The following is a 21,380-nucleotide window of genomic DNA, read 5'->3' as shown; positions in this document are numbered from 1 at the left end:
TCCCAAGCACTTCCCTGCCTTGTCCCTGCTCATCCCTTCCCGCCGGGTTTCTTGCGGCGGTCCACAGGCCACCCTCGTGTTTCAGTGTTTCCCTGGACTGAGCTGCTCCGGGGGTTCCGCACGGGGCTGCTCCCACCAAACACCTCCCGGGCAGCGGGACTGCACCGAGCAGCGGGACTGGATGACCCTCGTGGGCTCCTTCCAGCTCAGCACGTTCTGTGATCCCATGAGGGACCCTCTACCGCCCCGCTCCCCGGGGGCCTTTCCCCGGGTGCCGAAGGACGCTCCGGGGCCGGACCGGGCCCACGCCACGGGGAGGGAGCCGCCAGCCCTCAGCCGCCCGAGCGCAGGGGGCGGCCCGGAGCGCCGAGGAGGGCCGGGCGCGGCGGAAGGCGGCGGGGAGCGGGGCGGGCCCCGGGGGAGGCGGGCCGGGGAGGCCGGGCCGCGCTGAGGGCCGCGCCGGGGGAGCGGGCGCGGGGCCGCGGCGCGGGGCCGCGGCGCGGGCGGGCGGGGGGGGGGAGGCCCCGCAGCCGGCGCTCCGGCAGGTGGCACTGGCCGCCTCCCCGCGCCCCCCGAGCTCCGCCGCCGCGCTCAGTCCGCCGGCGCCGATGCTGCTGAGCGGAGCGGCCGGCTCGGAGCGCGGCGGCTGCAGCGGCGGGGCGGGGGCCGGCGGGGCCCCGCAGTGCGTGGGCACCATGGCCCGCTGGCTCCGCGAGCACCTGGGCTTCCGCAGCGCCCGGCCCGCGCCGCCCGCGCCGCCCAAGCCCGACTACCGCGCCGGGCCGCCGCCTCAGCCGCCCCTGCCGCCCGGGGGCGCGGCCGAGCCGCTGGCCACCGCCCAGCCCGACATCGTGGCGGCCTACCGGCTGCAGAAGGAGCGCGACTTCGAGGACCCCTACAGCGGCCCGCCGCCCGCCGCCGCCCCCGACGGGCCCCGCTACGTCTCGCCCAAGCACCGGCTCATCAAGGTGGAGGCGGTGGAAAAGGTGCCCGCCAGCCCCTCGCCGCCGCCGCCGGTGCCGGTCGCCCCCAGCTCGCCCCTGGCCGGTCCCGAACCGCCCGACGAGCCGCCGCAGGAGGTGAGTGATGGGACACGGGGCCCCGGTGCTCTCCCTGCCGTATCCCGCCACTTGCGGTGTCCCGAGTGACCGCCCGCAGCCTCGGCCCCTGCCGTGAGGAGCAGGACTGGGACCCTGGGGGCAGGTGGAGCCTGAGCGCCTCGGTCACGGAGATGGCCCCGGTGGTCCCGCCAGACTCTTGGCATCGCAGTAAGGAGCAGGGTTGGGATACTCGAGCACCCGGGGGTGCCCGGCCAGGCTCCACGGGGCTCCCGTGTCGCGTTCCCCTGTGCCCCGGCAGCACCGACATGCCGGGCACTCGTCAGCGGCACCGGGGGCGGCCCCGGCTTCTCCTGCGGCTCCCGCGGGAGGCAGGTACGGTCCCCAGCGGGAAGCGCTCGCAGAGGAGGCAGCACTGTCTGCGGTGCCCTCCGAGGCTGGGGCTGCTGACCCTGGGCCTCGCACCGCTCCGTGCCTGGCGGATCTCCCCTGCCCGGGCTGCCCGTGCCAGCGGCGGCGGCCGGACCCCCAGAGATGCCGTGCTGCTTTGTCAGGGAGCCTCAGCGCCTCTTTGTCTGCCGCCCCCCCTCCCTCCACCGGCTTCTCCAGGCTTGAGAGCAGAGCCTGGAGCTGCCAGGGAGGCGAGAAACATCCCCGGTGAGAGGCAGGAGCTGGGCAGAAGCTCCCCATGGGGAGACGGGCTCTGAGTGGCACCGGGACCTGGTGGAGGATAAGCCCAAGCGGGGCTGCGGCCCTTGGTGCTGGGCCTCCCTCTCGGAAGAGAGCCTGATGCGGGGACTGCGCAAATAAAGGCAGGAGGGGGTAATTAGTGCCCGCTAGCGCTGCCGCCTGCAAGACGGGGCTTGTCAGGCGAACTCGACGGGACTGCAGATCTGGCTGGCGGAGGGAATCGCGGATACAGTCAGTGATGCCATCCGTGGTCCTGGCACTGCCGGGCGGCACAATGAAATGAGCACCGGGAAAAATCTGCTAGGGAACGTTTTAAGCAGATAGACAAACTTGTTGCTGGTGGATCTTGGGAAGTTGCCTGTACTGACTAATTGCTTTTAGGAGATTTCTCGAGTGGCCCAGCAGAGCTCCCCTTCTGAGCTGGGTAAACTGGCTGCTGCAGGCAGCAGAGGGGGATGAGGACGGTGGCAGTGGGAGTAGGGACCAGAGGTGCCACTGTGGTGCTGTGGTTTGCTGAGGCAGTCTGGACGGTTTTTCGTCTGGAACATGTGTTGCAGGATCAGAGCAGGAGCATGTGGACTCAGGCTGTGATGTGCAAAAGGCTGAGCCCGGGCTGTGGGAAGCAGGGACTGCTGACAGGTACAGCCAGGCTGTTTGGGGACCCAAAGGCTGGGGAGAATCTGAGAAGTTTGGAGAAAAGTCAGAAGCTGGGATGCATTCGGGGAAGCTGTGCTCAAACAGCGCTAGGCTGAAGACCCTTCATTTTTCCAAGATAGGCAGTGATTAGGTTACTGATGGTCTCCTGCATGCCACTGTAGGGAGGAGACTTCTAATTCTTTAGTGCTCTGGTATGTGATGGACACAGAGCTCCAGAGCCTGGGCAAAACCGGACTAAAAGTGGAAATATTTGATAGTGTTTGCAGCTGTCCATTAATACAGTTTTCCTGGAGGAGCCAGGGAGTATCCACCATGTAGAGCAACTGTGTTGGGCTGAAAAGCCCTTTGCAGCTGTCATCTACTGGGCTGAGCAGTGGGAAGGTTTCCCGACTGCTCCAGCATCATGGTGGCTTTTCCTGAAGGTGGAACAGGAGGATGGAAGTGCCTGCTGGGGGGTTACTTATGCTTGTGACCCTTGCTCTTGGTGGTGTGAAGCTGTCCTGGAGCAGGGAAGGGATACTGGAGCTGGCTGGAGCCTCTGCTGAGGTGATGGTTGTGCCCGGGGCTCAGTGCTCACAGTTAGGAGGAGGCTGTGGGCACTGTTCCCTACCTGCTGCAGGGACTGAGACTGCAGACCCCTTGGGTTGTGGGGATGCTGGAGATTAAAGGAGAAGCACAATTCTGTGTATAGACAGAGCTGCTGGAGCAGAGAGGGTTTTTGTTAATGATAGATGGAGAAAATCACTCTAATAAAATACACAGCCCTTCCAAGTGGGGATGATTAGGATGGAGACAAATGGAAAGAGCAGTCACTGGTTCCTGATTGTGTGGCTTGGCTGAGACCGTGTGGTTTGTTGTGGCTGGGGGCTGACTGTGCTCCCTGGGCACCCTGTGCCTGCTGTAGCTGCCGTGTTTCTTCTGGAGAATGGAAAGGGCAGGAACATCTTGGTACAGGAATCCTTCCTGCCTGGGCTGCACGATGCTTTGTTGCTGTAGCACATCTGTCACATCTTGGCCCCTTCTGTGGGATCTGCAGCATCCTGTGGGGATGCATTTGAGGGAGCTCTGCAGTGGCTTGTGCTGCTTTCCAAACTCTGCTGGAAGTGGTGCGGACAGCACATGTCCTCCTGAGTCTGCTTGGTGTGCCAGGCCTTTCCCCACAGCAGCGGGCAATGGGCTGGCCCTGTGCCGCTCACCTGAGTCAGGTGGACACTCTGGAGGTGTCTTCCCTGCTGGGTTTGGATTAGGCACAAGAAGCAGCACCACTGGGATGCAGTGGGGAGAGATGCACTGAGGGACCTGCTACTGCCTGCACCCAGGGCGTGCTTGAGGGTGGGCTCGGGGATCTGCCTGAGGACACCTTTGTCCTGTGCCCACCGGGAGCAGTCTGCAGTTCTTGCTGGGAGTGCAGGGTCAGTGCTGCAGGGTGTGGGAACAGCCGCTCAGGAAGCTCCTGGGTGTGTGTCCTTCCTGCCAGAGCTCCTCCATCTGAGTCATCTTGCACGCTGCCGATGCTGTGCTGTCCGTGCGTGTGCCCTCCTCCTGTGCCACGGCTGCAGCCCCAGCTCCCTGCCCAGCCCAGCTGTCCCCTGTGGGCCCTGCACCAGACCCTTCTTGGAAGGTCAGCTCTGTTTGCTTTTGGGTTTGGCTCCAGTGTCTGCCAAAAGCTGAGCTGCCACATGTGTAAAACTGGAGGAATTTTGCACCTGATGGAGTTTGCACAATTTATTTACCCAGTCTTCTGAGAAGACCCCAAATGTGCTTTACCTCCAGGGCAGGAAACTTGTTTTTAAGGTGGAGGATCTCCCCAGGAATCCTCTGCAAGCCTCTGTGTAAAGTGGAACATCTTGTGGCAGAAGGTGGTGGCAGGTAGAATGTTTCTGGGTTAGATGGGACAAACAACCCCAGCTCTGCCCTGGGATTTTGGTGTCGGAGCTGTGAATGCTCTTGAAGAGCTGTGATCTGTCACCTTCACTGGTGGGCAGCACAAAAGCTGTTTGACTGTGAGAACCCAGTGATGATTTGGTTCTTTGCATTAATTTTGTTTTGATTTTTTCCCCCCTTATTGTTGGCATAGAGTGAGACCTTTCCCCCCTTATTGTACAATAGAGTGAGACCAGCCTCAGTGCTGCAGCAGGGATCTGGGTGTGCATTGCTGTGGCAGGTACACATGTGAAAAACCCTTGTGCTCAAGCAGGATATGTGTCCAGGTGCCAGTGGTGCTTGGCTGCTCCCTGAAGGGCTGGTCTGCACCAAGAGCTGCCCTGGGATGGTGAATTTGCATGTCAGGCTTTTGCTTTGTGCCCAAAATATTTCAAATCTAGCAAAGCTTGTGCTCTGTATGAGCAGGCGATGCCTCCACAGCCGTGTGGTGGGATCAGCAGGCAGTGAGCAGCTCCCTCAGCAACATGGAAAATGAGCAAAGCATGGAAATGCCTGGCCTTGGAGCAAAGGGGGGGGGGGGCTTAGAGCACCCCTGGGAGCTGCCCTGCCAGGGGCTGTGCCCCCTCCCACTCTTGGGAGCAGCAGTTTGCACTGTGGCTGCTGCTGAGAGCCCTGCATGGCTCATAAAGTCCAGAACTCAGATTAGGAAATGTCAGAGATTCAGTTTCCTGGGCAACCGTGATACAGCCCCATGTGCAAGGGCATTAGGATGTGCCCAGTGATTGCATGATCCTGCTGTTTGCCCCACTCCTGGCCCTGGCTGGAGCCTCCAGCCCCTCAGTCGTGGGGCTTGAGGCACCATTCTCGTGGGCTTGCTTGTCCATCCTGAGGTTGTGATGCTCCTGGGGGCAGTAATTGCCTTCCCACCTTTTCTGTGGCTCTGCTGTGATATCCAACCATTTGAAAAACAAATGGATTTGTGTTCTTGTCACCCTACAGTTGGGAGACCTTGCTGCTATGAAGTGGCATCCTTGAGGCAGTGGAGAAGCAAACCAGTGTGGCAAATTCCCCCAAACCCAAGGAGCTTGCCTCTAACCAGAGCCATTTGCTCTGGGTCCAAGCTGAGCCCAGCAAACCACATCCTCTACCAACAAAGTCCATCTAATATCTTCTGCCAAACTTCTGCAGGCAAAATATCCAGTTTTAGGGGTCTTGACAGAAACCTGTTAGATTCTCCACCATCCTCTGCTTTCTAGACCTGGAAGCATCTGTGTGGGGCCACTCTGTGAGCCTGCTGGAGCTTGTGCATTCTTCTCTGGGAAGCCAGGCCTAAACACGAGGAAATACCTTTGGAAATATGGAAATAATGTTGGGTTTGATGGTCTTGGAGGTCTTTTCCAACCTTAGTGGTTCTCTGATAGTGACCACTGCATGCAGGGAAGCCTCCTGGCCCTGTCTGAAGCTGCTGTATGGTGCAGAGGGAGGGTCCAGGACTGGCACCAGCAGCAAGATAGGTCTGTGTCTGTCTAGGAAATGTGGTTCATGGCAGGTTTGAATGTGGTCAGGTTGGGCTTGGGGCCGAAGGAACAGACAGCTAACCCCAGGAGAGTCAGCAAACTGCATTTCACAGCCCCCCAGCATGCTTGGAGCCACGAGAGCTCTGCTGAAGTTAGCATTGAACATGGCACAGCCCAGTCACCCACCTAGGCTGTTGAGCCCGTGCATCTGTGTGTGTAGGGACTCTGCTGGCATGCTCATGCCATTGTCTTGAGCACATGTGTGAAGGTGCTGCTGCTGTCACAGGGCTGTGCTCTGCAGGTGTTGAGGTGCAGCAAGAGCCTCTGCAGCTTTCGAGCCATGGGAGAGGCCATGGGATGTCCTGGCTGTTTGGAGCAGCTTCACTGAGATCTCTCAGGCAGCAGTGGGAAGCATGTCCTGGTTGGCCAAGCAGCTGTCAAAGTCACCAGTGACTTGTGTTTCCCCTGGGGAATTTAGCCCAGCAAAGGGCTGCAGACCCCTGGCTCAGCTCTGCTCCTTCGTGTCCCCAGTGCTTGATGGGGCCTGAGTGATGCCTGTCGCCCCTGAGCTGATGGAGGTGAGAGCAGATTGCCTGTGTCCCCCTGCAGAGCTGGGGCTGGCTGCTCCTGAGCCCTGTCCTGGCTCGCTGCCCCCTGCCTGGGGTGGAGCCAGTGCTCTGACACCATCTGTCCTCTGCTGCCTTGCTGAGGGGACAGCATCTGCAGCTCCCATGTGTGAGCCCTGTTCTGCTCCTGTGGGGCAGTCTGGGGATGATCACAAGCAATGCTCATGCCCTGGCATGGAGGGATCAGGTTTGGAGAGCTGATCCTGTTCCCCATGCCCCATGGAGCTGGGACATTTAGGGAGGAGCTGGTGAGCCAGGCACGGAGAGCCATGTGCCTCATGTAGCTCACAGGGATGCCAAGTCTCGGGACTGCATGGAGGTGTTTACAGTTCCAGTTCCTGTTCCCTTTTCCTGCTGGGCTTTCTGTCACAGGCTATTGTTGGGCATTTTGCTCAGGAAGGAGGGAGAAATCTTTTGTTTTAAGCTGATTATTGGAGCTGCAGAGGAATGTGTGAGCAGCCTTGGTCTTCGTGGCTGGCCAGGAGCAGGGCAGCATAGTGGTGAGGATGGAGCCTGGCACCAGGTGGGTGCCACACCATGCTTGGGACATTTGGTCCTTGCTATGGGACATCTGCATAGCCCTTTTTGTGGTAGCAAATCCCCCCCAAGCTGGGGATTTGTGTCCTGGTGGGTGCTTGGGTACACTCGATTGCTGCTGGAAATATTGCCTGGCCCCACTTTGGGAGCAGGCTTTGGGGCTGGAAGGGATGTACAGCTCCAGGCTTCTTGAGGGCTGCAGGACCATGTGATGGGCTGCTCTGACTGGGAAGCTGAGATGCTAGAGCAGGCATGTGGCTGCAGTGCTGGAGGGGATTGAGCTCTGGGACATGCCCCATATCCTACTGCAGGATCCTTTTCACTAAAAAGTGCAAATCTCAGGAATTTGGTGCTGACCCTGTGACCTGGCACTTGAGAAGCTCCTGGTTTGGCTTCCTGGAGGAAGGTTCTATCTTGTCTGACTTAACTTGGATGTGTCTGGGGGTGCTGTGGAGAGGAAGCCATAGGCTATTCTTAGCCCTTTTGTTAGAAAAGCTCTTGGAATGAGTGCACAGGAGCCCTGGAAAATAAGCAGTGCGTTCCTAGTTGTGCCAGTGGCAGCTGACAGCCCGGTTTTGGGATCTGTGCCCCTTGTCCACCTTGGGAAAGGAAGTGTGGCTGTGTGCAGGAGAGCATCTGTGTGCCATGGAGGGGTACAGCACTGCAGGCAGCCCTGTGCTGCAGTGGGACCAGGCCCGGCCATGTGTGTGGGTGCTGGCAACTGGGGCCTGATGGTGAGGGAGGGGCAGAGCTGCCTTCTGCTCTGCTTGGCTCCATCTCAGCTTTCAGGACAAAGGCTGGAGCATTTCCACAGCCAAATGCTGGTGCCTGGAAAGCTGTCAGCTGCCTGCAGGGCTCTGCAGGGCTGCCACGGTGTGAGTTTGGGTTCTCAGTGGTCACTCTGGCTGCTGCTGGAGGAGCTCGTGGTGGGCTCTGCCTTCCACCTGCCAATAAAGGCAGAGAGTGCCTTAACCCTTTCCTGTTCTTGCCCTGTTCCAGCTGGCTGTTCTGGAGGACTATGCAGATCCCTTTGATGCGGCACAGGTGGCAGGGAGCCAGGCAGGGCTGGAGAAGGTGATGGAGAATGATGGATATATGGAGCCCTATGAAGCCCAGAAGATGATGGCTGGTAAGGTGGAAGGTGTCACACAAAGGCCACTCTTTACACCTCTGGTCCCTGAGTTTGGTGGCTACTGTACTCTGTTCCTTGCAGCCCCCACATAAGGCAAACCTGGGTGATGGTTCTGGTGGGGGACAGCCATTTTGCAGGCGAATTTTCCCAGCTTTATCCTTGTGCACTAGGTTTGCAGGAGCACGCAAAGACTGTCTGAGCACTACAGGCACATCTCTCCCTGTGATGCTGTCCCCCAGGACCCCAGTTGCCAGGTTGAGTCAGGAGAGACCTGACATTCCATGCATCTGGCTTAAAACGAAGATGGATGTGGGAGCTGTTTAATTCAGTTAGGACTGACTGGACCAGAACGTGCTGTGTCTGCTGCAGCAGCAGGGCCCCCAGTGGGCCTGTCTGGGGCTGGAAAGCTGGGAGCTGAGAGCATGTGCTCCTGAAGGCAGTGCTCAGGGTCACCATGCTGGCTCTGGCTCTGCTTTGCAGCTCTGTGGTTTTCCTGGAGTAAGTGGTTTCTGGAAAGCTCATGTGGCTTTTTGAAGTAGTCCATTATATTTCTTGGAAAAACCAGCGAGCAGTGGAGAGACTGCTTGTGCCTGTGGGAGAGACTTTGTTTTGCTTGAGGGAAGGGCGTTTTATTAAGCCAACCACTCTGGGTGTCCAGGGGAGAAACCCAGCCTCACTGCTTGCAGGAAATCAGGCTCAGGGTACTCTGTTCTCATAGACCCCATTTTGCCAGGCTGCCCAGGAGTGGGGCTGTGGGGCTGGGGGCATCTTGGTGCTGCCGAGCCGCTCTCCTGCTCGTGGCGGCTGCTCGCTGTCTCCTCCTCTGCTGATGCTCCCTGCCGCATTTCACCACGGGTGACATTGATCCCTGTCACCTAGCACGGTTTTGGGGGGATCATGGCTGTGTTGGGCAGAAGGCTCACGGTCTTTTCCCTGCTGTCTGGGCAGAGATCCGCCAGAAGGGCCTGCGGGAGGCTCCTGCGCGGCCGCTGCCCCTCTATGACACTCCCTATGAGCCTGTGCTGGACATGGACAGTGACTGCTCGGCCTGCCCCAGGCCCAGGGAGTCCCGGCTGCCCGAGGATGATGAGAGGCCACCAGAGGAATATGACCAGCCCTGGGAATGGAAGAAGGAGAGGATCTCCAAAGCCTTTGCAGGTGAGCGATGGGAGCAGCCATAAAGCGAACAACACTTTTTGTGAAGCTGGATCTTTGGGATTCCTTCATCTTCTAGGGGTCAGTAACGTTGGTCTGTGCATTTTCATAGCTCAGGGGGTATTGTGCTCTTGCAGAAGCTGTTTCTCTGAGCAGGGAGCCAGGCTGGACAGAGTGATGGACAGATCTGCCTTGGTAACCTGTCCAACACCTGTCTCCCATTGCCTCTCCCATGCTCTGACCGATCACAGCCTCTGGTGCAAATTAAAACCCTCAGCCTTGTGCTGCAGGGGTGGGCTCCACCCTGGGCTCAAGCAGTTCCCTCCTTCCTCAGGGCAGGAGGATAGCCAAGGAGCCTTCATCCAGCCCCCCTGACCTATTTATCCATGCTGTGGGATCGATTGTGTTTGTGTTTGGTAATGAGGAAATCCATGCTGTGCATTAGCACTGGCTCCTTGCCGGTGCTGCCTAATTGCTGCGCTCTTATCTAGGATGCATTTTAATTGCAGCATTGTGTGTCTGTGCTGCAGCTGCTGCTGAGGGTGCTCAGGCTGGTGCCACTGCGTGGAGATGATGGCAGAGAGACGTGGAAATTTGGGGTTGGGGAGTGGTTCACCTTTTGGGTTTGGGCACTGGGAGCTGGAGATGTGTGTGCTGGGCTCAGTGTCACAGTGTCACTTGTGCTTGGGCTCCCAGGTCCCACAGCACCCTGTGCCAAGGATTTGGTGTGTCAGGCTCCATCATGGATCACTGTGCTCTGCTGGGCTGGGTTTGTGCTGAGGTGTCTGTGCTCTGGATGAGCTGCCTTACCTGATATCCCTGGGTGGAGGTGGTGTGTTCACAGGTCTGGCTCACCTGTAGATACACGTGGCTGCTGCTCAGGGTGCTTCAGGCCTGCTCTGAGTCCCAAGGGAGTTGGGTTGCTGTTCCCTGGGCCACACTGGGACCTGCTGCCTGTTTTTTTCTGAAGCCAGAGCAGATCCTGCTGTATTTCATGGGGTACTTTTTCTCTCCAGTGATGCCAAAATATCTCTGCTGGCCCATTCCCCCTTCAGGGGGTCTATGAGACCCCTGCTGATGGGCAGCTGCTGCTGGCACAAGGCTGCAACCCACTGGTGCCTGGCAGGGAATTGTGTACCCTGTGGGTCACTGGGAGGTACCTATGGCAGGACAGATGGCAATGGGATGCTTGGCCAAGACCCCCAGACCGACAAGTATGTGGAAAAGGGTGATTGCAGGCTCCCCCAAACCCCAGAGAGGGTTGGCTGGAAAAACTAATGGAAGGAGCAGGGTCTCTCTATTGGGAATGTACCCCACCTCAGGCCTGTCCCTGCTTGGTACTGTGGAGGGGATGAGGTGGCCAAGCTGATGTAGGGCTCCTGGGAATTTAGACCTCAATTCTTTCCCCCCACAACTGCTCTCCTTCTCTGTGGGCCTCTGGTGTTGCTGATGGTTTTTTCTAAACCCTTTCTTTCTCTCTCTTTCTCTCTGTTTCCCCCCCCTCCCCACCCCCATCCAGTTGAAATCAAGGTCATTAAAGACCTGCCATGGCCCCCGCCGGTGGGACAGCTGGACAGCAGTGAGAGCCCCCCGGATGGGGAGCCCGGTGCCCCCCTCCCTGCGCAGCACAGCTACGAAGACGCCAATGGTGGGTCCTGCGTGCCAGCGCCGTGTCTGGGGGCTGCAGCCCCTGCTTGCTGTGACTCTGCACTGCTGCCACGCCTTGGGGCTTGCCCCGGGCAGTGCCACACATGCCCCTCCTCCTCTGCCCTCCCCCAGCTCCTCCTCTGCCCTCCCCCAGCTCCTCCTGGCCCCTTCAGTTGTCGTGTGCTGGACCAGCTGTTTGTCCTGCTGTATTTTCACTGTCTCTTTGGTGCCTCTGCTCTCAGCAGCCGAGCTGCTCTGGGGGATTATTCCATGGCATGGCAGAGTTGTTACTGTCCCTTTTGTTCTCTCCTCTTTGCCTCCGAATTCCCAACATTTGATGGCTGCTTTTAAGGTCTTCTCAACAACTGTATTGAGTATTTAGCTGATGTTTTCTTTTATTGACTGATTTTTAATGCCCAGGTCCTTTACAGGTGTGTTAGCAGCTAATTCAGATCCCAGTGCTGAAGCTGGGGCTGTTTTTTCCTCTCTTCATTATTTAGCACTGCTCCGTTTCCTCTGCTGTTTTATTACCTTGCTGCTTAGTGTCAGGAGGTCCCTGTGGATTCTCCACTCTTGCTTTTGCTATCCTGAGCAGCCAAATCTCCCAGGTACACTTTGTCATCTCAGGTTTGCCTTGCTGTGAAACCTTTTTTGTGTGTGCTGAGCACAGAGCCCCTGGGTAAATCCCCTTTGGATGCTGCTGGCAGTCTCACTTATGAAAGCCAAATATTGCTGCTTCTCTTTTAACCCTTTATTAATATTTCAAGGACCTTGCTCTTATGCTGTGGTGAATTAGGATTTTGCCAAGAGCATTAGGTGGGGGGAGTTTGTGGAGAGCCATGACTGGATTGTTACCAGTGGGGAGCTGGGATGCAGGCTGTGCCTTTTGCTGTGAAGTGCTGTGCCTGCCTGTGTGTCACTGACGCTGTCCGGGTGGGCACTCACTGCACTGCCAGCTGCACATGTCTGATTTCCTTATCTGCAGCTACCCAGATCCCTGCAGAGCTTCATAAGATAAAAGCCAGTGTGGCCTTTGCTGCCTCCTGGGTGGGCTTGAGCACAGGCTGCAGGTGATGCCTTATTTTGGTGCTGATGGTGGGGGCACTCGAGAGCAAAGTGGCCGCTCTGCCCGGGCTTTGTTGGGTGTTTCCCAAATCCCGAGGGATGCTGCAGGCTGAGATCAGTCCTCAAGAAGAAAGGTCTTGGCAGGTGGGAATTTTCTGATCCTCTTCCTGCAGTGAGTGCAGGTGTCAAGAAAAAATTAATCTCTTTGTTATGCAGGCTCTTCTTTTCCCTTCTCATTTATTATCCCCACAGTGGCTCTGACATGCATCCTGCTCCTGATGAACACATCACTTTGTCATTTTTCCTGGTTTTAGCAACACGGAGTCCCTTTTTTCTTCCTCTGACTTGCCTTGTTTTGTTGTATTAAGTTTATCTTGCCAGAGTTTTGTCTCATTTTCTATTTCCCATGTCTGGGGGTGACTTGAATGTCTTGAAGGATGTCTTCTTCCTCCTAAGGGCTTGTTTTTAATATCCTGTTTAATCATGCACCTGCCTCTGTCTCCCTCTGACAGGTGCAATGCATTTCTTTTGAGCCTGGAACACAATGACTTTGTGCCGCCAGCAAACACTTGGGCTGTTTGATTGTCTGGCTTTTAATGATTGCCCCAATTTTTTAAGGTGATGAGTTGAAATTGAAGCCTGTGTGTGATGTACAAGGGCCAGCATGGCTGCTGAAAAGCCAGAGTGCTGCAGAAGCAGGGCTTGTTGAGCCATAATGCCAGGCACCTCCTCCTTGAGCTGTGCTCAGGGTGGGTTATGCCGCGCTGAGCTGCAGAGGATTTTGGCTGGGTTTGCTTTTGGCTGCCTTCCCCTCCTTGCAGTGCTGGGGGGCTAGAGTCCTGCTCACCTGCACAGGGCTTGGACAAGGTGGCACTCAAACAGCTGCCTTAGAGGATGCCCTGCTAGAGAGGAAAACATCCCTCTGGCTATTTTTTACATCCCCCTCCAGCAGCCAGGAAGCCTGGAGAGTTGTTCTGTCTGGGGCATTCCAGTAGTCCTAGGGCATTTCTGGGCTCAGCCATCTCCAGATTGACTGTGCTGCCACAGTGTCAGCCCCTGGCAGCCCCACACTGTGGCAGCTCTGCCTGATCAATAAGTAATTTGTGCAAGGGGATTTGTGGTACAGGGAACAATAATGAACTCTTGGGAGGAAGGAGAACTGATATTGTTAATGCTGAAATCATCCTGCGTGGAAATAACAGGCAGTGGGAGACCAGGTCCCTGGGGCATGGCTTGGTCCATCCCCTGCACTCCTGGCTGTGGCTGGGCTGGTGACAGGCAGGTGGCAGTGTCAGGGAGGTACCTGCAGTCAAAATGCCCCCTTCCCACCCTAGGGAATTGTTTTTTCACCCATGTTTATTTGTGCCAGCAGAATGTGTCCATTGATTCCAAACTGACAGCTTCCTTTAGCTCCATCTATCCCCTCTTCCTCTGAGATCGGGGAACCTCTTCTTGCTGCATCTCACTTAACCCTGTACCACAGCCACTGGATCTATTTTTGCATTAGCAAAACCTCCTGAGCTTTTGAAACCTCCCTGGAAATGTCTTCCATGGGCTCAGCTACTGGCTCCAGCCCGGGCTCTGCAGTGAGCCCAAGAGCTGCCCTGCCCTTGCTTAGACCAGGGGGATGGGGCACTGTGAGGTGACCCAGTGTGATGTAAGTGGCTCTGGCTCTTCGTGCCAGAGGAAGTTCTGGATCCCAGCCTGTGATGTCTGTCTGTCTGTCTGTCTTGCAGGTCCCTCGGAGGGGCTGGGGTACGGCCGCACCTCGCCCTGCAGGGAGGAGAAGGCCAAGGCTGTGCTCAGGCACGGCTCCAGCAGCCTCAAGAACACAAAGACACTGACAGCGGAGCCTGGCCCCTTTGTTGGGGAGAGGATCGACCCTGCCCTGCCCCTGGAGAGCCAGTGGTGAGTCCTGCCTGCCCAGCATGGCTGCCCGACCCTTCCACTGCACTAGGGAGCCCTGCCCCAGATCCCTGGGGCTGACTTGCTTCTTCCTTTCTTCCTTGGCTCCACATTTCAGCCTGTTTGTCCCTGCCCCTTGTCTCCCAACCCCAGAGGTGCCACCCCCTTCCCTCTCCCTGAGTGTGACTGCAGTCCCTGGGGAGGTGCTGGCATTGCTGCTGCCCCAGGGCAGAGCCTTTCCCATGGTGTGTGCCCTGTGCCCAGCAGAGCCCTTGCCAGGTGTGCCCAGTGCCCAGCACAGCAGAGCCCTTGGCACAGTGTGTGCTCAGTGCCCAGCTCAGCAGAGCCCTTGCCAGGTGTGCCCAGTGCCCAGCCCAGCAGAGCCCTTGGCACAGTGTGTGCTGTGTGCCCAGCAGAGCCCTTGGCACAGTGTGTGCCCTGTGCCCAGCAGAGCCCTTGGCACAGTGTGTGCCCTGTGCCCAGCCCAGCAGAGCCCTTGGCACAGTGTGTGCCCTGTGCCCAGCCCAGCAGAGCCCTTGGCACAGTGTGTGCTCAGTGCCCAGCAGAGCCCTTGGCACAGTGTGTGCTGTGTGCCCAGCAGAGCCCTTGGCACAGTGTGTGCTCAGTGCCCAGCAGAGCCCTTGGCACAGTGTGTGCCCTGTGCCCAGCCCAGCAGAGCCCTTGGCACAGTGTGTGCCATGTGCCCAGCACAGCAGAGCCCTTGGCACAGTGTGTGCTGTGTGCCCAGCAGAGCCCTTGGCACAGTGTGTGCCCTGTGCCCAGCCCAGCAGAGCCCTTGGCACAGTGTGTGCTCAGTGCCCAGCAGAGCCCTTGGCACAGTGTGTGCTCAGTGCCCAGCCCAGCAGAGCCCTTGGCACAGTGTGTGCTCAGTGCCCAGCAGAGCCCTTGGCACAGTGTGTGCTCAGTGCCCAGCCCAGCAGAGCCCTTGGCACAGTGTGTGCTCGGTGCCCAGCAGAGCCCTTGGCACAGTGTGTGCTGTGTGCCCAGCAGAGCCCTTGGCACAGTGTGTGCTCTGTGCCCAGCAGAGCCCTTGGCACAGTGTGTGCTCAGTGCCCAGCTCAGCAGAGCCCTTGGCACAGTGTGTGCTCAGTGCCCTGTGCCCAGCAGAGCCCTTGGCACAGTGTGTGCCATGTGCCCAGCCCAGCAGAGCCCTTGGCACAGTGTGTGCCATGTGCCCAGCACAGCAGAGCCCTTGGCACAGTGTGTGCTGTGTGCCCAGCAGAGCCCTTGGCACAGTGTGTGCTGTGTGCCCAGCAGAGCCCTTGGCACAGTGTGTGCTCAGTGCCCTGTGCCCAGCAGAGCCCTTGGCACAGTGTGTGCTCAGTGCCCAGCAGAGCCCTTGCCAGGTGTGCCCTGTGCCCAGCAGAGCCCTTGGCACAGTGTGTGCTCAGTGCCCAGCAGAGCCCTTGCCAGGTGTGCCCTGTCCCTGCAGCTGGTACCACGGGGCCATCAGCCGGACGGACGCGGAGACGCTGCTGCGGCTGTGCAAGGAGGCCAGTTACCTGGTGCGCAACAGCGAGACCAGCAAGAACGACTTCTCCCTCTCCCTGAAGTGAGTGAGCCTGCCAGGCCTGGGGGGGGTGCACCCACAGCACGGGTGACCCTTAGGTGGGTGCCCCAAGTGAGTTGTGCCCGTGTTCATTGGCTGACCACTTGTGGCTGCAGTATGAAGTCCACGCTTTTGTGTGGGGTGGCACAGGTTTCTGGTTTGGTGTCTCGCAAAAAAAATCTCTCAGGAAGGTCTGGAGGCCCACTGCTCTTCCTTGGCAGTGCTAATAATCCCTCAGATGGATCAAATGATGTGCCTCACTTCTCAGTCAGATGTGTCTGGTTACAGCTTCCAGCTCTGTTTTCTTGTTCCCCCTTGTTTTTTGTAGCTTAGTTTTATGGGAAAAGAAAGTTTGTAAGAGCCCGCTGCTGATGGGAATGTGGGTACCCATCCTTGCCTCCCCAGCCCACAGATCCATTGCTCAGCTGTAGAGAGGGCTTTGCCCTGCTCTGGTTTGCCAGTAGGGAAACCTCATCCCCACAGCACAGCTTGGTTTCTGCTTGTGCTTTTTGGGGAATCTTTATATTCTCCCCAAGTTTTCCAGATTCCCTGGATGCCAAAACTGCATGAAGCATCTCTGCATGTGTCCTGACAGGGGAGAACTGCCCACAGCTCCTCATCCAGCTCTTTCCTGGCTCTTGGGGCAGCACAAATCCACAAAATCAAAGCTGTTACTGTCTGAAGATGATGATGGATGAGCAAATACCTTCTTGCTCTTCTGCTGGACAGCTATATTAGCTCTGTTCCTGCCAGATGGGAAATAAGTATTCATTGAGCACTTCAGCTATCCCTGCCCAACAACAGGCCCCTTAACCCTGTGCTTTTCTCAGTACACTTTGAGTTTCCCCAGTGGTCTCTCTACCTGCATTGCTCCCAAGGGGTTTCATTCTCTCTGTTTATTTCCCAGTGGCACAATTGTGAATTAGATTGCTCTCTCCTCACATTTTTTTCACTCTGTTTGTTGCCTTCAGCACCAAACCAGGGCAGAGCTCCACTGAAAATACACTTTCTTCCCTCTGCATTTAGAGCTTTCAGATCAGCCAATAAACCCTTCTGGAATAGCTCCCTCCTTTCCTTTTTTTTTGGTCAGAATTTTTCCTGATTATTTAATTTTTACTGATATTTTAATTTTCTGTGGTTTTTCCTTGCCCTGGCTTGTGAGCCATTTTGGAGCAACAGCTTCTTCTGGTTGGGGGGTTGCATTTGAAGCTGCAAGAGGTCTCAGCATTGCCTTGGGAGTGGCATTAGCCAGCTGTGTGTTGGAGAGCCTGGGAGGTGGCATTCCATCACCAAAGGTGGCATTCCATCACCTCTCCACAAGCCAGTCACCTGTTTCTTAGTGGTTTTCCCCTCACTTCTTGCCATCATCCTCAGTCTTATGGCAAAATCCTCCTCTCAGAGGGCATGTGTGGCTAGGCCATGGTGTGCAGCAGTATCCCACCTTCCCCAGCCCATCAGGGAGTTGCTTGGGCATTGCCTGTCCTTGCAGAGTTTGTGGAGAACCCACAGCCCTGGGAGCAGGATTTTTACTGCACTGCCTTTCTCTGTAGAGCCTGTGCAAGGAAAATCCCCTGGGATGCTTTTTAGATAGCTGTAAGCTGGCTTACAGAGAGTCTGCAGCTCTCTATTATTTTTTTTAAACTCTTTTTTTTTTCCTTGAGGAAGGAGGCACAGCCAAGGAGATGGTCTGAAAAGTGTTCCAATGCTGACCTAAAGTACTTTGGTGTTGCTTTAAAGGAAAATATGCACCAGAGAGAGCAGCCAGGAGCAGGTCAGGTAGCTGGAAGGATTTAACCCTGCTGTGACAGTGCTGGCTGGTCCAGGCTAGCACTGTCATGGACAGGGTCATGTCATTGCCTCAGATGCTTGGAGAGTCCGCCAGGGTGGCTGAGGCCACACTGCAAAGCTTTGTGTCCCTCCTTGTGCCTGCAGAGGTGCTCAGCAGGAGCAGCACGCACCCCTTGTCCTGGCTGCTGGTGTTTGCAGCCTGTTCCCTCAGTCATCTCCCTGGGGGTGTGATCTCACCACATCCCTGAGCTTGTCACAAAGTCCTGTGGAGCACTTGGGGCTAAGGACAACCAGTGTCAGCTCTCCATGGCTCCCTGTGGCAGCGCTCCGGTTCCCTCCCAGCTGGGGCACAAGCCACAGCCAAGCTATTGCTTTTCCTCAGCCCATGCTGGGGGGCTGTGGCTGTCTCTCAGGACAGCTGGCTCCTTGCTCCTGTCTCTAAATGGATTGCAAAGCCATTCTGCTAATGCAGCTGGGCTGTCCATTATGGCCCCTCTCCAGCCGGGGGGATGGGGCTGGGCTGTGCAGCACTCCAAGCAGCTCAGCATCACTGATGAGGTCCTGTCTGCTTTTAAGTCATCAATATTTTGCCATAATGTGCAATCCAGACGCTGCAGACAGGCTGTGGCTCTCCTTGGAGACGCAAATTAATAGCAACAGGGCCATTAGTCCGTCACTTGGAATCAGTGTTCGTGGCAGGGTCTGCCTGCACAGCCTGGCGTGGCTCCGTGCCCGTGCTGTGCTGGGAAATGCTCTTGCTGTGCTGAGCAGGCTTTATGGAGCCTGCAGCGGTGGCATGGGGAGAGGGGGAAGGAGAAAATCCTTTGGCTGTGGGCCAAAGGAGAAAAACCTGGTTTGCCACGGTGAGGCTGGAGATCTGGGAGCTGAAGTCCTGGGAGCTGAGGGCATCTTGTGAGAACCAGAGAAAAGAAGCTTTGTCACATGCAAGGAGCAAAAGCCAGTACCCCTCTGTGACCCTACAGCAAGCGCCCCTGCTGCTGTTGCCCAGGTGATGCCTTCCCTACCACACACGCCCTGGGTGGGCCCTGCACACCCCACTGCATGGCCGTGCTCCCCAAGGGACACTGTGCAGCATCATTGCCCTTGTCCCTCCTTTGCTCTGCGGGTTTTGTTGGAGTCAGCCAGGAGCAGGATGGTGCAGGCACAGCCGTGGCTGCAGACAGGAGCCAGCAGTGTCCCCTCAGCTGCAGGGGCAGGCTGCCTGTGTCAGGGGGTCAGGAGCTGAGGGGAGGCTGGGGCCAGCTCTACCCCCTAACCCTGCCTTGCTCTGTCCTTGCAGGAGCAGCCAGGGCTTCATGCACATGAAGCTGTCACGGACCCAGGAGAACAAGTACGTGCTGGGCCAGCACAGCCCGCCCTTCGACAGCGTGCCCGAGATCATCCATCACTATGCCAGCCGCAAGCTGCCCATCAAGGGGGCCGAGCACATGTCCCTGCTGTACCCGGTGGCCATCCGTACCCTATAGGGATCACCCCACGAGCCAGGCTCCAGGCTGGCTGCACCCAAAACTGGCCCATCCCCAGGGCTGAGCGCTGCCGTGCCCAGGATGGGCTCCAGGCCCGTGAGCGGCTCGCTGGGCACAGCCGCTGCTGTCGGGGATTGCTGCAGCCAGGCCCCTCATCCTGCTCTCCCAGGGGCTCCCGTGCTCTGGTTTTGTGCTGGCGTGGCACTGGAAGGACCCCCTGTGCCAGGAGCTGAATGGGGCTGTCCACACCTCCACACCTGCCTCCTTGGCAGAGCTTGGCATGCCAGGACTGGAGCTGGGACCTTGGAGAGTCCGGGAGGGGGGCAGTGTGTGCGAGTATGGGGATGAATCATCTGGTAGCAGGCTTGAGGTACCTCCGTGAGGGTGCCTGGCTCTGCCCATGAGAGACAAATGGCTGTGCTCGAGGTAAGGAGGCTGGCAGGGGTGAGCAGGACCTGCCTGGGGCCAGTGAGGCGTCCAGAGTGCCAGGCAGGCTGCCCTCAGTGCACCCTGCTCAGTGCTCACTGCCATCCTGTGCCAAACGTGAACAGTGACCGGCCTTGGCCATGTGTGCAGCACCACTGCCTAATAAAGCGGTGCATGGTTGTCTCCTGCTTCATGGGACTGTGTGCCCACATCCCCCCTGAGTGGGGGATCAGTGTAGCAAAACTGGAAATTTTGTTACACAAGAGCTTTAAGGGAATTGATTTTCGCTGCACCGTTGGATACACTGAGATTGGTGTGGTCAGCCAGTGTCCCCTCTGAGACACAGGGGACAAAGGACGCTGGTGGTCATGTCCCTGCCATGTCTTTGAGAGCCTTTGTGGGCAGTGATGGTTTTGGACTTGCCTGTTACTCCCTGTAGAAGAGGGTGCTCTTTGGGATCTTTTGCCTTCTTGTTTTCCTTCACCTCTCAGAAATCTTAGGCAAAGTCTCTGGATTTCACAGAGCTCCTGATCTCCTCTGAGAAATTACTGGCTCCACTCCTGTTGTCTTCCTGACAGCTTGTCTTTGGGCCAGCTTGCTCCTCTTTATTTTTTTGGCTGAACCTTTCTCTGGTGCTCTGTACTGTTTCATACATCCTTGCCTTTTCACCTTGTTCCTGGTGTTGCTCCTATACCCATGCACATGCATTTCCTCTATCCATGCTTCACCCTCAGCTCCATCCTGCTGTTACTCCCCAGCAGCACATTCCCTTTCCCCTCTGCTGTCTGGGTGGGGATGACAGCAGCAAATTCACTGCTGGACCAGCAAAACCTTTTCTGCTAGTGGAGCAAAGCCCTGGGGAATTGGTGGGATGAGTTAGCAGTGTCCTGGTGAAGGCTTTGGGAAAACGCATCATGCTCCCTTCTGCCTGCTGCCAGGAAGAAGCTGTCCCTGCTGGTTGCTGGGGGACACTGAGGTGATTGATGGGACTGGAGGGATTTTGTGTGGGTGAGTGCTGCAGCCTCTGCAGGAACCCTGCTCTGCTGTCCGGGGTTTGGGGTTTTTCAGACTCAGTCCCAGCTGAGAGACAGCTGTCCTGGCTGCCCTGCACAGATCTGAGCTGCTGTGGGGGCTGAGGGGCATGGCCAGTGTGGTCTGTGAGTGCACCCCGTGACTGGGAGCTGCACAAGTCTGGGGGGTTGGTCCAGGATGCCTCAGCCTCTGGCGCTCCTTAAAAGGCATTGGATTGAGCTGGCCGGTGTCTCCTTACAGCCTCTGGCTGCTGGCAGCTCTGCCTGCCTCTCTCCATCCCAGGCAGGCATTCTGTCCACTGGGGATGGAGGTGACTCCACTGGGAGGGCTTTGCACCCAGAGCCAGCAGGAAGGGCAGCAGATGCAGAAATCTGGGTGCCCTTTCTGCACTTAGAAGGCTTCAAGTGCCACTCGAGCAGCCCTGCTGTGCCCTGATGGCTCCAGTGAAGAGCTCATCATGGGGATCCTCTGCCTTCTTGGAAGCTGGGGGTGGGAAAGAGGCTTCTTGTGTCCATGCAACTCCCCACAGAGTGTGGGGCTGTTTCCTGAGGAGCTGTGGCAGGGAGCAAAGTGCCTGGAAGGCAGTGCTGGCTGTGCAGCCTTGTGGTGAAATCCTGCTCAGTCAGCTGGCTCCATCTCAAGAGCATCCCTGTGAGCACAGGGATGAGAGGAATGAGGCCTGTGTGCATTGCACCAGCTGCCCAGAGCCAGGCATGGACCAGCAGCACTGTTTGCAGCTGGGCTGTGTGTGCAAGTGCTCCAGCAAAATGGCTCTTGGTCATTGCTCTGGGAATCACATCTCTCCTGAGCCCTTCTCCAGGTAAAGAAGTGAAACTCCCTTGTTCTGCCCGCAACCATCCTCAGCAGGACTCTCTGACTCTATCCCTCTCTTCATGTACTTGGAAACAGTATCCAGGTGTGGTCTCACCAATGCCAAATAAAGGGAAATAACCCCTTCCTTTGTCCTGACCACCAAAAATCTATGACTCCAGTTCTAGCAGGAGTTTCTCCCCAGAAAATTTGAACTGAAGTTCTCTTGAAAGGGTATTTTAGTGCTGCCTTTGGCATCCTGTGACTGAAGTGAGCACTGTTTGGGAATGGGGTGGGTGAGGGCAGGCATCCAGCAGGGCTGGAGAGGTGACAGGGATCCCTATTCATGAGGATGCTAATCCCCAGGAGGGAAAAGGGCATGCACAACCTTATG

At 57.2% G+C, this 21,380-nt stretch overlaps 1 protein-coding gene across 2 annotated transcripts; it reads left to right on the top strand.

Moving 5' to 3' along the window:
- Positions 1-608: 608 nt before the first annotated feature.
- SHF (Src homology 2 domain containing F) lies at positions 609-21,134 on the top strand. 2 transcript variants are annotated; one of them, XM_030955574.1, is made up of 7 exons: positions 609-1,079; positions 7,969-8,098; positions 9,050-9,259; positions 10,776-10,904; positions 13,705-13,876; positions 15,327-15,446; positions 18,532-21,134. In XM_030955574.1, exons 1-7 carry the CDS (start codon positions 609-611, stop codon positions 18,716-18,718), a joined length of 1,419 nt encoding a protein of 472 aa, XP_030811434.1. In that variant the 3' UTR covers positions 18,719-21,134. The 2 variants fall into 2 exon arrangements, with proteins under 2 accessions (XP_030811434.1, XP_030811435.1); XM_030955575.1 differs by lacking the exon at positions 10,776-10,904 and having other exon boundaries at positions 696-1,079.
- Positions 21,135-21,380: the final 246 nt, after the last annotated feature.

This window comes from Camarhynchus parvulus, chromosome 10 (assembly GCF_901933205.1).
Source record: "Camarhynchus parvulus chromosome 10, STF_HiC, whole genome shotgun sequence".
In the NCBI taxonomy this organism is placed as follows: domain Eukaryota; kingdom Metazoa; phylum Chordata; class Aves; order Passeriformes; family Thraupidae; genus Camarhynchus; species Camarhynchus parvulus.
Note: the sequence above shows the minus strand (reverse complement) of the source record. Positions and strands in the feature narration are given on the sequence as shown.

Coding starts and splice junctions, on each gene's coding strand:
- SHF (XM_030955574.1), top strand. CDS start 609: ATGCTGCTGAGCGGAGCGGCCGGCTCGGAGCGCGGCGGCTGCAGCGGC. Junction 13,877..15,326: donor CTGCCCCTGGAGAGCCAGTG/GTGAGTCCTGCC, acceptor CTGTCCCTGCAG/CTGGTACCACGGGGCCATCA. Junction 15,447..18,531: donor GACTTCTCCCTCTCCCTGAA/GTGAGTGAGCCT, acceptor CTGTCCTTGCAG/GAGCAGCCAGGGCTTCATGC.